Source organism: Oreochromis niloticus, linkage group LG20 (assembly GCF_001858045.2).
Source record: "Oreochromis niloticus isolate F11D_XX linkage group LG20, O_niloticus_UMD_NMBU, whole genome shotgun sequence".
Taxonomy (NCBI): domain Eukaryota; kingdom Metazoa; phylum Chordata; class Actinopteri; order Cichliformes; family Cichlidae; genus Oreochromis; species Oreochromis niloticus.
This window is the reverse complement of record NC_031984.2, coordinates 12,831,541-12,844,696: the sequence shown is the minus strand read 5'-3', so window position 1 is coordinate 12,844,696 and position 13,156 is coordinate 12,831,541. Positions and strand designations below refer to the sequence as shown.

The following is a 13,156-nucleotide window of genomic DNA, read 5'->3' as shown; positions in this document are numbered from 1 at the left end:
GAGCTTTCAGCCACAGCTGCGAGTGATCTGAGAGAGGCAGACTACTATAGCAAGCCACTACAACCTGACTCCGGTTCGAGCACCTCAAACGGTTTACCCAGGCTTATGAACAATTTTAAGAAGCTGCAGGATCCTTGTAGTATGTACTGAACTGCAACTAGCAACTCAAATGCATGCAAAAATATTAAATTACAGATAGATCCGTAAGTACTGTGACGGGTTTTTTTAATTGATTTATTTTTATTTTGCCACCACAGTTGTTTTTAAATCAAGCAAGATGTAGGTCACTTTCAGGTTTAATTTAAGTGGTTTAAATAAACAAATATTTAAAAAGAAAAAGTGTCTAAACACCTACGGCCCTAATATCCCGACAATTTTACTTTATTATAATCTGTGTTAATATGTGCTCAAGGAAAAATAAAACAGACAGAAAATAAATACAATAAAAAATATAGAATTAAAAACATGTAAAAAGACATGAATAGTTTTAGTATGAAGTTTTCTTTTTTTTCCCCTTTTTTCTTTTTTTTTTACCAACATGGTGGCAGTGTCAAACCCACAACCAGTTCTAAGTATTTCCGCAAAAAAGCCCCCCAAAGCTGCAAAACAACAGCAACACACAATTTTGTTAAGACGTTTTTAGTACTTTACATAAAAAAGACTAAAAGATAAATAATACATAATGAGTTTTGTTTTTGTTTTGTTTTTAAAAAACGGTGAACACCGAGTACGGCGGTCAAACGAGTAAAGCAGGGTTTGAAGTCTTCAACCTTTTCAAAGAATGATCTGAAGTTGATAACACAGTCTAGAAAACTGGATACTGGTTGCAACATTATATCAAATACATTACATTCCAACATTTTTTTTTCTGTTTATAAAGTCTTGCATATAAATCACAGCTGGGAAAAGAAAGCAGGTAAAATAAACGCGTTTTATTGAAAAAGTGGAACCATTGACGTCACCGATCATGGGAAGGGCTACCACAAAAAAATTCACCAATGATTGGCTACTCACGAATTCTGCGATTTTCTTACCATGGGAATCCTCCGATTTCTGCTTATAATACCCTGTAATCGGTTTAAAATGTCGAAATGCGGGCTAATTCAAATGTTGAAATTGTTCAACAGTAGCACAAGCACTGGGACTGTGCTGCTGGAAAAGCAGCAAAAGTCTATAGTTATGCTGTGAGGTACAGATAAAAAGTAAAGGAAACAAAACCAAGCACCATGGAGCACCATTAACCCAAAAGGTGTTTTGATGAAATCTCTGAAATCTCCCATAGGTGCTCAGCTGGGTGGAGATATGGATGTGTGGCTGAAAGCATAGCCTCCCTGGAGTCACATCCACCTTTTGCCCATCGCCAGCATGACCTTGGCTCCACAGCTGGTAAATAACAGTGCCAGGATGGTACAGTACCATCGTGGGATTTGTTTAGAATTTTTGTATAAGCCATATATACGAGAGCAATCACAGTGTCTTACTCGGTCTTTGTGCAAAGCTATATCAAAATTGGTCTACTCATCTAGGGGAAGATAGGGAACATGCAAACATGTGCTATGATGATTATAGGATGAGATTATGAATGGGATGTTTTCATCTTGCTTTTTAAACATGCAGTTTCCTTTCAAATCAAGCAGCCTTTCTCTCAGTTAAAGCCTTTGGAACTTTATCAGGTTATAATTTCTGTATTTAACCTTGTATGGGATTAATCTTTCAAACCTAGTTTACTTTCAGTATATACCCTAAATTTAGGTTTATTTCTAACAAACTATAATATAAACATATTTAGTGTTTAAGAAAGCTGGATTTTAAAAACATTAATACAATATTAGAATTGTCTTTGATTTTTTATTACATATCTTTTTACATTGATGTAACTTATACATGGCTCCTAGAACTAATGATTTTGTATATTTTAATTTTAGTCTTTAAATAGTTACAAATGTTGTCAGTGCAAGATCACCTGTTAGGTAACTTGATATGAATCCCTGAGGTGCTGTATTGGGTTGTTATCTGGTGATTGTGGTGGCCATTTGAGTGTGGTGAATGTACAGTTATGTAAAAAAAACAAAAACAAACCAAAAAAAACCCAGTGTGGATGATCTAATTTATGATATGGCGTGTTATCCTGCTGGAAGCTACCATCAGAAGATGGGTTCACTGTAGTCATAAAGAGACAGACGCAGTCAACATCAATAGGTAGGCTGTGGTGTTTAAACAATGCTTAACTGGACCCAGAGTGTGGCAAGACAATATGCTCACACCATCACAACAACCCTGCCAACCAGAACTGAGGCAGGCCTAGCATCTGAATGTTGCATGTTGAGTTTGAATGTAGCATTTCAGTTAAAAAGTCACTTAATTCACCTTTCTATCCCTATCTGATGCTCAGTTAAAATGTCATGGGCTCACTGACCACATCTACATAACTAAATACACTGAGCTGCCATGCACTTGGCGTGATGAAATATTGTGTTGGACAGGTGTACCTAACACTGGTGAATGTATATCAACCATAATAATCACTGCTCAGTCTGTCAGTGACTTGGTAGTCATCTGCAAGCTAATTCAGCTATGCTTTAAGTATAATTTTACAGCATTTTTTCCTGCAATCACCAACTACTTTTAGCTATACTTCATTTTCTTCTGCTTATCCAGGGTCGGGTTGCGGGGGCATCAGCCTAAGCAGAGAAACCCAGAGCATCTCTGTCCAGCCAGCCCCTCTGAGGTTTCAAGGGGAAAGTAGGGGTGTTCACAGGGCAGCCAAGAGACAAAAACCTGTCCAGCATGTCCTGGGTCTACGTATTGGCCTCCCAGCAGGACACACCCAGGAGGCGCCCAACATCTTGGTACTCTACTATAATAATAATAATAATAATAATAATAATAATAATAATAATAATAATAATAATAATTTAACAGTTCTACCTTATTGATTTCACATTAAAACACTATTCAAAGTAGAAATAACATAACCAGATACAAATTTGATTATAGTTGTCTCAAATGAAAGTGTCAGCAGTTCCTGAAAAATTTCCTTAAATCCTTTTAGATCAGACAAAAGTACTCACTGTCATTTTGTGCAATTTCCTAAACAAATGAGAAGTTATGCATCAAGTCATTTCAGATTTATCCGTTTTATTTTTTCCTAGAACAATGTGATACCTTCAGTCTTACAAAGTCCACAAAACATGGAGAGATCTACAGTTTTCTTAGAGCTGGAATCCACATCCCCCACTTGAAAAAAAAAAAAACAAACAAACAAAAAACCACCATTCTTCTACACTCAAGTTTTCAGATTTTTTACTGCAAAACAAAATTAAAATAAAACTAGTGTCTCAATTATAGCTCTGTGCTGTTAGCACTCTAACAGCTTTAAATCTAACCTGCAGTCTGTATCCTGGGCCTTAGTAAGAAACATCTGAATAAAAATCGGTGAATGAACCCACACTACATATATACATTTTCCAGATTAGGATTGTGACTATCTCAGCCTTAACCAGACTAATAATTACACTTGCTCATACAGCAGAGCTCCATTTTCCCCACTAAAGAACCACAAACGAAACAAAATTTAATTTCATCAAGCCACAACTTTATTTCCATCTTGGGTATAAATTGTATAAATGAGTTTGGATTAAATCAGCAACCTTTTGTCAACTCTTCGTCGACAGGGTCCCCATTACATCGTCAACTCCTGCAAAGCAGCAAAAGTAAAAGTCAGTGGATGTGTAAATATTAGCTGATATAATTTTAAAGCTTTGCTCTCTTCTCAGGACAGAAATGTTGGCTTCATATGACTCAGAAGAACGAAAGTCACTGTGTTAAATCATCACTTAAGAGCGCTGGAGAGTAAAGTTTAAATTGTTTTGATAGATAAAGTTAAAATCTCACCATGATGGCATTGACGATGTCGTTGTTGTTATTTTTCAGGGCGCGTACAGCCTTCGCCCTCGACACGTTGGCTTGTGACATGACGAGTTCGATGTCCTTGACCTCAACTCCGGTCTCATCAACCTATGAAAATAATCAATGCAAACATTAATCATCTCTCCAACACAAAGCCATGCCCATCTTCACTTGACTAAGCTGCATCTCACCTCTTCTTCTTCGCTTTCCTCCTGTACTGTTGGCGTCTGTGTGTTTTCCTGGACGTTTGATACAGTTTCTCCTGGTACCTTGAATTTTTCTGCAGCGGCCAGCTGGGCTTGCTGGGAAAGATCTTCAATCTGAGGAAAGCAGTGAGGAAGTTAAAAGAGGTCAGCACATCATTTAGCAAAAATATTTAGCTTATAAACGCGGTGATGGAATCCATTTGCCTGCATTACAGAAAGCTAAGACTACACACACTCAGCAGCTCTACTGACAAACCCTGACGACTGGTATTGCTGTTGGCGCGTTACCTTAGCTTCCCCGAAGACGATGTATGTATCTGATGCAGGGCTCTTGTAGACGTCTGGTTTGGTGATGACGAACAAGATGTTCTTTGACTTGCGAATGGTGACCCTAGTGACTCCTGTTACCTGCCTGAGACCAAGCTTTGACATTGCCTGAAAGAAATGGAAGTAAATTTACCAAATCTAATCTTTAGATGTACAGCAGAATTTTTATAGAGCACTGAGTGAACTGGGACTGTTACCTTTCGTGCCTTCTTTTCACTGCGGCTCTGTTTGGCTTTGCTGACAGGTTCCTCATCTATTTCGGCAGCAGCTGCAAGCTAAAGTAGAATTTACATTAAGTGTTTTACACCAACGAGTAAATGCAGAATCAGCAATTAGATACGTTTTATATTCATCTCTTCTCAGGACAGAAAGGCTGGCTTCAGTAGGCTCAGAAGAACGAAAGTCACTGTGTAAATCATCAGTGAAGAGTCAATGATGGACATCTATACCAGTGATAACAATAAACCAGACAAGTCTCACCTGAGCTTGCTGTGTCTGTGTCTGTGCAGAGTCCTGTTCCTCCAGCTCAGGGACTGAGTCGTCGCTGTCCGACTCAGTGCCGGATCCTACAGAGACCACCAAGAGAGAAACTGTCACAATGTGCCACTTAGGTTACATGTGTACACCTGAAAGTTAATCTGAAGGTAAGCTGCACCAATGTTGTGGAACAAAGTACTTCAATTCAAAACAGCACATTTTTTCATCTTATTACCATTATAGTAATTTTCCTCAGGACTTTGTTGAAAAACAATCTCTTTCCGGCCAAAAAAGCCATTTCCAAACTTGATTAGACAACACATGACAATACCAGCCCTGACCTGCACTACATTTTAGACAAACAGTACCCAACAGAACTAATGCATTCCAAAACCAGGAGCACACTTGCCAAAAATCTAATAGCATCTTATATTTTAGCATCTAAAGCAAACCTAATTTTTATTTCGTAAGCTAACCTTTGTAAGAGAAAGGCATATTTAAGCATCTGAACATCTTTCAGAACGCTAACAGGTGGGGGAAAAAAACAAAACCAAAACAAACAGATGGCACAAGAGGAGAGAAAGGAGGAAATACCATTGTCGTTCTTGTCGTTCACAGGCTCCATCTTGGCTGGGGTTTTAGCAGGTGTGGGGGCAGGTTTGGGTGGCGAGACAGGTTGAGGAGGAGTTGAAGTAATTAACTCAACCTCAGGTTTAACAGGGGCAGGTTTTGCAACTGCCTCAGCAAACGTGAGTTTACGGGGAGCTGGGTTAGGAACAGCAGGCTCAACTGGAGTGGGCTTTAAGGGAGCAGGTGAAGGGTCTGCAACTGGTTTTGCAGGTTTAGCAACCTCAGCTGGTGCTGCATTAACATCCACCACTTTGGCTGGCTTGACATCTTCAGCTGGCTTAGGTGCTGCAGCTATCTTGTTAACATCAGCAGGTGCAGACTTGACCTCTGCATCTGGCTTTGCAGCCTTAGGAGCTGCAGTTTTAATCTCTTCAGCTTGTTTAGGAACCTTGTTGGGGACAGATTTGGCCTCAGCCACTGGCTTAGGTGTCTTCTTGGAGGGACATTTGGCTGCCTTAGTGGCCTCAGTGGTTGTAGAGTTGGCTTCAATCAGTGACTTAGCAGTCTCTGAAGGAGCAGGTTTGGCTTCGGCCGCTGGCTTAGCAGTCTCTGGGGGAGCCGGTTTGGCCTCGGCCGCTGGCTTAGCAGTCTCTGGGGGAGCCGGTTTGGCCTCGGCCGCTGCCTTCACACTCTCTGGGGGAGCCGGTTTGGCCTCGGCCGCTGCCTTCACACTCTCTGGGGGAGCCGGTTTGGCCTCGGCCGCTGCCTTCACACTCTCTGGGGGAGCCGGTTTGGCCTCGGCCGCTGCCTTCACACTCTCTGGGGGAGCCGGTTTGGCCTTCGCGGGTGGTTTAGCTACATTTGGGGCTTTGTCTACAGTTGCTGGCTTACTGGCCTCTATGGGAGCAGGTTTGGCCTCGGCCGCTGCCTGCTTAGTGGTCTCAGTAGGCACAAGTTTGGCCTCAGCTACTGGCTTAGTTTCTGCAGGAGCAGGTTTTTCCTTGGCAGGCGGTTTAGTTTTATTAGGAGCTTTGTCAGCAGCCTCAGCAGAAGCAGTTTTGGCCTCAGGAGCTGGCTTAGCAGTCTGGGTAGGAGCAGGCTTGCTTGGGGTTTCCACCACAACCTCCTCAACTTTGCCAGGGTTTGCTGCTTTAGTCTTGGAACCTGCTTTAGGAGCTTTGACAGGAGCTTGTTTAGCGACATCATCAGCTACAGCTGATATTTCAGAAGACACCTTAGTAACTTCAGTGGGAGCTGATTTTACTGGGGTTGCTGCTTCAGCAACCTTAACAGGCTTTGGCTTGTCTGCCTTTAGTTTAAGTGGTGTCTTTGTAGCCTCAACAGGAGCAGAACTGCAGCTCTCAGCATTAGGCTTAGGAGATGAAGCAGGCTTTGTACCTTGTTTCTCAACAGGAGATGCACAAGCTGGCATTTTAACTGGCTTCTCAGGTGGGATAAGGGGAGGGAGCTCATCGTCAACAGATGCAATAAGTGGAGCATTTTTCAATGAGGTTGCTTTAACATCAACTGACTTAGGAGGACTAGAGGCAATAGTATCTGAAAATGATACTGGTGCTGCAACAGCAGGCTTTGAGGTAACTTTAAAAGCAGGTGGCACTGCATCAGCCTTAGTCGCACCTGGTGATGGGGTTGGCTTTTCATCAACTCCTGTGGCCTTGCACTCGGGAACAGGAGCAGGCACAAATGCCTCTCCCTTTTTAGCCTTACCCTGTTTGCCAGCCTTGACAATTTTTGGGCCCGAACGGTTACCCTGATTAGCAGAGGAGCTGCCAGGTGAGGCAGCAAGGGGAGATGGCAAAGGTGACAATGGAGTAGAGGAGGGAGTCGATTTTGGCGAGGTAGGAGAAGAGGAAGAGGCAGACATAGAGGACCGCTTTCTTCTGCCGGGGACAGCCTTTGGGGCAGAGGCACCCTGTGCACTCTTGGCATTTTTGCCTTTGGGCTTAGGAGGGCCTGAAGCTGCCTCAGGTTGCTGGGAGGAAGCTGGGGCAGGAGGTGTAGCTGAACAGAAAAAGATTCAAGTTTTCCTTTTGTTTTGATATTGGAAGTCTTTCTCATGCAGGTTAAATGGTCAAATCAAGACCCAATCTTCTGGCTTAGGGTTAGGGGGGAAAAAAAAAAAAAAAAAAAAAAAAAAAGCATACCTCCCCTGAGTTGGATGCAAACAGCCACTCAAAATGTACAAGACACTTTTTACTTCCACACTGAAAAACTATATTTAGTGTAGATGCACATTTTACAAAATCACGCAACACAAACACAGCACCAATGAACTGGTACGTCCAGTAAAAGCAAACACCAGGCAAAACAAACTAACCCAATTCAATTAAATCCAAGTTTTTATTGAAATCGGTCATAATTATGCATTAGAATTACCATAATTTTTTAAAAACTACACTTTAGGCAAACAAATCTGTAAAAAGCCATAGAAAGGATGGTAAAAAAAGGACAGTACACTGCATCAAAACAAGTCAAAGAATAACTACACTTTATGTCAATTATGATATACTTCCCAAAAATTGAAACTCTCCCTTACAAAAAGCCAGCAGCCTCAAGCTACTTGGCACCTTAGTGTAAAATGTCATCATGACTACATGCTGAATAGAAAATCTCACCAACAAGATGTATTGAAAAGGTCGGGACCAAATAAATCATAAATACAAAAGTAAATAAGAGGTGTTTAATGTGATCCCGGTTTCACAGAACATAAACCCACCTGAAAGGTGGCGGGTGGAAACAGGTTGGGCTTCAGATTTAGCGGCATCCTTTGACTGAATGACCTCGGACAGAAGTATTACAGGCTCCGTCTTGTCAACATTTTCATTTTGAGCATCCACGGTGATGCTCACGTCACCAGCATCTACTCCATCTTGAGCTGCATCCAAGCACATATTCTTTAAACCTTCTACCACAGTCTCCGCATCATCTCTGGCCTTCCCATCTTCGGAAGTACAAAGCTTAGGATCAGCTGAGGTTTTTTCTCCAGGTACTCCTGACTGTTCTTCAGAAGTCAGCATAACCTCTTGGGTGGTCAATTCTTCGGCTGAAATGAAGAACTGACTTTCCTCTCCAGCAGTAACTGCTCCTTCACAAATATGCAACTCTGAAGAAACACTCACAGCATCAGCAGATTGCAAAGACTCATTGAGAGGTGCCAAACCAGCTGAAGCTCCTGCTACTTCAGCAGTGAGCCCTTGCTGTGAGAAAGCTATTGGGTTCAACCCGCTTGCTTCCATTTCCCTGGTCACTTCTTGGTTTGCAGCTACACCATTTGCTTGGTCACAGGTAGCCTGACTGCGAGCTTCTTCTGCAGAGGCTCTCTCTTTAGCTTGAGCAGAGGTTTCTGGGGGGTTCTCCAGTGGGATTGCCTTGCTCGCAGTGGAAACAGCTATCACAGGAGGAAATTCATTCAATACTAAGAACATTGTGACGGGGTGTAGGGCATTCACCGTGGTAATTTGAGGACCAAGACTATGAGCTTCAACACGACAAGGAAAAAAAAAAAAGAAAAAAAAAAAATTGTGCTCCACACGTGAAGAAGGATTTGTGTATGTGAGAAAGTCGCAGCAATCGGCCCAGTTTTTTGTTGTTAAATATGCTAAAAAAAAAAACAAAAAAAACCAAACAAACTGTGCTCAAGTCCTAAAATACATGCAGTGTCCAAATGTGACAGGAAACAGCAGTATGTCAATTCACAGTGTAAGACTCGATGTACAGGACTGCACTTAGAAAGCGCTGAACGAGATCACTTGACTGCTTCAGTAGCATTTCTTGACTAATTCAAAAGTACTCTTATACCACGAGGAGAGCAGTACAGGCAGCATTAGCAGATCTACAGGCAACATTACTATGAAATGTGTCTCTGTTAATTACCTGACAGCTTTTATCTTGAACAATATCCAGAACTCACCCAGTCTAAAGCTTCAGCCACTACACCTTTCCAGCCAATGGTTAATTTGTGTTCCTATGAATGTCACATTGGTCCCTCTAGTCCAAACTGATCATGGCAGTACAATAAGACTGCAGTGCAGCATCACTCTTTTGTTGTCTTAAATCTGCATGTTCAAATAAATCCAAAGCGCTACCTTTGCTACTCTTAGTCCTTTACAAACATCAAATTACATGGATAAAGAGTAAATAACAAAAACCACTATGAAAATTACAATTCTGTATTTTACATAGTGTCCAACAAAAGTTACCAACAGACTTAAAGTTAAAAATAAAGTAGTATTCATTTAAATTTGTTGCAATGAGATGGCTTTTTTTTTTTTTTTAAATGTATAACTTTGGAACATAATTGAGATCAATGTATTTTGAACTTTTTTGAGCACTCTATCAACATATGTTGAGTCATTCTATGTCATCTGACCAAATGCTCTCAGCAAAACCAAGTCTGATTTCCCTATAAAACAAAAGTCCCCCCCCCCCAAAAAAAATAGAGTAATGATGCACTTCTTGTATCATTTAACTTATATATATATATATATATATATATATATATATATATATATATATATATATATACATACACACACACACACACACACACACACCCCCCCATCATGAGCTCTCAATCCAACTGTAGTATATGAATAAAGTTGTCTATAGATGCATTAATCATAATTTTAATACTCAATGTTGTGGCATACAATTGAACTATTAAAATGACACTGCTGTACATTCTTTTAAAAAAGAAAAAGTGAAGCTCGAGAATTTTTAAGATACAAATGGAGAAAGAATTGTGATGTAGTCTGAACAGTTTTCATTGCTTTTACAGCAAATCCATCAACAACCTCTGACTTACAACAACACCAGATAACTATAATTGCCTTTTCTCCTTTTTCTGGTGAAAATGGATTGGTGCAGGGGTATCCGGCTCCAGTCCTCAAGAGCTACTGTCCTGCAGCTTTTAGATGCATCCTTGTTTCAACACACCTTTAGCAAATGAATGGCTTGCTACCAGGCCTTTTCCAAACTTGATGGCATGCTGAAGAGGTAATCCAACCATTTGATTCAGCTGTGTTGGAGTAGGGATGCATCTAAAAGCTGCAGGACAGTAGCTCTTGAGGACTGGAGTTGGACACCCCTGGCTTAGTGTAATGCATACAGACTAACTTTCAAAATTCTTTTAGTGGAATTTGCAGTAGTGCATTGAATCCCTGCTGTAGTGAGTGACTGCACTGCATAATATTGCGTGGCCATCACGAATTAAACCGGTCTGTTCATGGTGGACTCAAGGACTTCTACATGCGTTGTCAGAGATGTGAAAATGAGAAATATGGTACAGATCTACACTGGCAGAATATTTGATTGGCATTATGAGGAAACTAGATACAGTTTCACAGTCCTATTGTCTTACTCAGTTTTTATGTTTTATAATACTACCAAACAGATTTATTACCATCATTAAAGTCTGTGCTGTAATGTCTGGGTTTTTCAGTCCAAGTCAAATTTCTGAGCCTTTTTCCTTCTTCTGCAATTTGATGCATGATGCGCATTCTTTAGTCAGAGGCCAAACTCTGTTTGATATGTGGCAAAAATTTTGCAGTAAAAACCTACACTGCTTTCCACCAAAAATATTTGTGTCTTCCACAATAAAACCACTGGGACAGACATAATTTAAAAAAAAAAAAAAAATTTCCCAAGTGGGGCTAAATTTACTCAAGCATATAATGCACTTCTGTTTATCAAATTGCTGTAAACAACAGGAAATTGCATAGACTTCTGTTGAGGCTACAGACTCATTCATTTAAACTGCAGATTTAACAACGTACTAATGCTGCAGACAACCTGCCCTAAACGAGTATAACGTGTTCTTAAATCCACAGTTCTATTCAATGAAAATAGATGGTTTATAAAGTGCTGCTAAAGCAAAATTGTAATGTCACATGAAATTAATTACACAACACACAATGCCACTACTTTGTCACACCTAGTGGGTTTTCAAGGCATTCATCGTGCACATGGAAAACCACAATCAACACCATGCATTGTGTCCCAAATCCAGCTATCAGTGCAAGTCACCACACGCATTTGTGAGCCTGTGTTTAAATGAAAGAAAGGGGTCCTGGATTAGCGTTTACTGCCGCAAATCCCCTCAGTGTGGGCATACATTCTGCTCCAAACACACGTATTAACTGTGTTTTAGGGCCGGACGTCCCCAACACACAGCTGGTGAGTCACCTGTTACGTCAACTCAGGGTCCTGCCAGCTGAGTTAACTCCCTAAACCCCGAGCCTCTCATCCAGAACCCCACTCTCTAAAATGCAGTACTGCATGCAGGTTGTGAAAAAGTCAAAAATATACGAACCAGTCTCGACTTGAGGCTGCTGCATCTCCTGTTCGGTGACTGGGACCGTTTCTGTGGCTTCACCAGGCATAGTTGCTGCGGAGAAAAATAAGGATTAGATATTTAGTTAGTTACATAGGTCGGGACATATGAGCTCCCCCACATAAGTGACGGTTAATACACCGACTTGAAGTTGTCATAACTGGCTGACCAGGCCATAATGAACCCATGCTTTAGCCCGCAGGCTCAGTGTTAGCTCAAGTTAGCCTCAGCATGGCGAAGCTCACCGCTAATAACCTAGTCTACCGCATTTTCCTCCAAATTCACCCTCTTTAAAGTGACCTACTTGTTGTCACTCAAATGTCTCCCTCATCTCAGGCCACCTAACTCACTGTGGCCCTGACAGGCTGTGAGCGGACTGCAAGACATCATGCTCCCCCATTTTGAGCCGGTAATCAGCGGCACAACGACACATTTATCACCGAGAAGAGAGCTCACACAGCGGTAATAGTTGTACGGATATAACGGCCCTACACTAAATAAACACACCAACCCTTTGATTCAGGTGGGACTGAGTGAAAAACAGCTGGATGATGTTGGATTATCAGCGGAGATACTCACCGACTCAGGACGTTATATCCAAGATGGCTGTGAGAGAGAACTTCTGACCTCCGCCTCACGATAATATCCGCTTCAGCGACAATTTCTACTTCCGGGTTATTTAAAGGCACAGGGTTCGTTTGTTTAGCTTTATCCTACCGCGAAACACAGGAATACAAACAAAACCCAAAGCTTAATGTAATAACATTTCCAATAGTACTATAGTGAAAGAGGAAATAATTCAAATCTCTGAAATTACATCAATAAATTTACCACAGCCCCAGAACCCAAATACAAAATTCATAAATACCCAAATATTCTCTCAGATTGTCAGATCTCAAAAAATAAAAAATAAAAAATGCTTTGGGCTCATAGAGTTTTATAAGAATAAAAATGTTTGGGTCTTTATTTATTTATTTATTGTCCCCCATGGGATAAAGAGTATCCCTTTATGGCATATTGGTGCAGCTTAAGGCAAAATAATAATAATAAAAAAAAAAAAAATAGAGGGGCTGTGTTTAGGTGCTGAGGTTTGAAGAAAAAAACTTGCTTAGAAATGAAATGGCCAACACCTGCCAAAACTGAAGGCAAAGATATATTTGAAAATATACATATTTTGAAAAAAACATAACATGTCAAAACAGAGAAAAACCTGGATTTAGATTTTAAAAAATTATTAGGAGGGTGTACAAGAAACAAATAAGAAAAAAAAAGGAAAATGCTTGAGGAAAAAAAAACTAGCAACTTAGGGAGAAAT

At 40.8% G+C, this 13,156-nt stretch overlaps 1 protein-coding gene, 1 long non-coding RNA gene and 2 other non-coding genes across 9 annotated transcripts; 1 reads left to right on the top strand and 3 right to left on the bottom strand.

Annotated features, from left to right (window-relative positions):
• The first annotated feature begins 35 nt into the window (after positions 1 to 35).
• On the top strand, positions 36 to 2,859 carry LOC112843266 (uncharacterized). The gene is made up of 3 exons (XR_003215483.1): positions 36 to 139; positions 1,283 to 1,386; positions 2,659 to 2,859. It is a non-coding gene; the product is annotated as an uncharacterized LOC112843266 (long non-coding RNA).
• A 714-nt stretch (positions 2,860 to 3,573) lies between these two features.
• On the bottom strand, positions 3,574 to 12,573 carry naca (nascent polypeptide associated complex subunit alpha). Of its 6 annotated transcripts, XM_005448629.3 has the most exons (9): positions 12,421 to 12,570; positions 11,821 to 11,895; positions 8,227 to 8,898; positions 4,923 to 5,008; positions 4,640 to 4,717; positions 4,404 to 4,550; positions 4,101 to 4,229; positions 3,895 to 4,017; positions 3,574 to 3,697 (listed from the first exon to the last, which is right to left on the bottom strand). In XM_005448629.3, the coding sequence occupies exons 2-9, from the start codon at positions 11,888 to 11,890 to the stop codon at positions 3,683 to 3,685; spliced, it is 1,320 nt and encodes a 439-aa protein (XP_005448686.1). In that variant the 5' UTR covers positions 11,891 to 11,895; positions 12,421 to 12,570; the 3' UTR covers positions 3,574 to 3,682. The 6 variants fall into 6 exon arrangements, with proteins under 6 accessions (XP_005448686.1, XP_003439022.1, XP_005448688.1 ...); XM_003438974.4 differs by lacking the exon at positions 8,227 to 8,898 and having other exon boundaries at positions 12,421 to 12,566; XM_005448631.1 differs by lacking the exons at positions 8,227 to 8,898; positions 12,421 to 12,570 and adding an exon at positions 12,353 to 12,378.
• On the bottom strand, positions 3,768 to 3,842 carry LOC112843385 (small nucleolar RNA SNORD59). Its single transcript, XR_003215716.1, has one exon. It is a non-coding gene; the product is annotated as a small nucleolar RNA SNORD59 (small nucleolar RNA).
• On the bottom strand, positions 4,797 to 4,870 carry LOC112843384 (small nucleolar RNA SNORD59). The gene has a single exon (XR_003215715.1). It is a non-coding gene; the product is annotated as a small nucleolar RNA SNORD59 (small nucleolar RNA).
• Positions 12,574 to 13,156: the final 583 nt, after the last annotated feature.

What these genes read in the sequence shown, in the direction of transcription:
- naca (XM_019349877.2), bottom strand. Translation starts at nt 11,890, where the DNA reads ATGCCTGGTGAAGCCACAGAAACGGTCCCAGTCACCGAACAGGAGATG. An exon ending in GCAGCCTCAAGTCGAGACTG is followed by an intron (nt 7,512 to 11,820) that starts GTTCGTATATTT and finishes TTTTCTGTTCAG; the next exon opens with CTACACCTCCTGCCCCAGCT.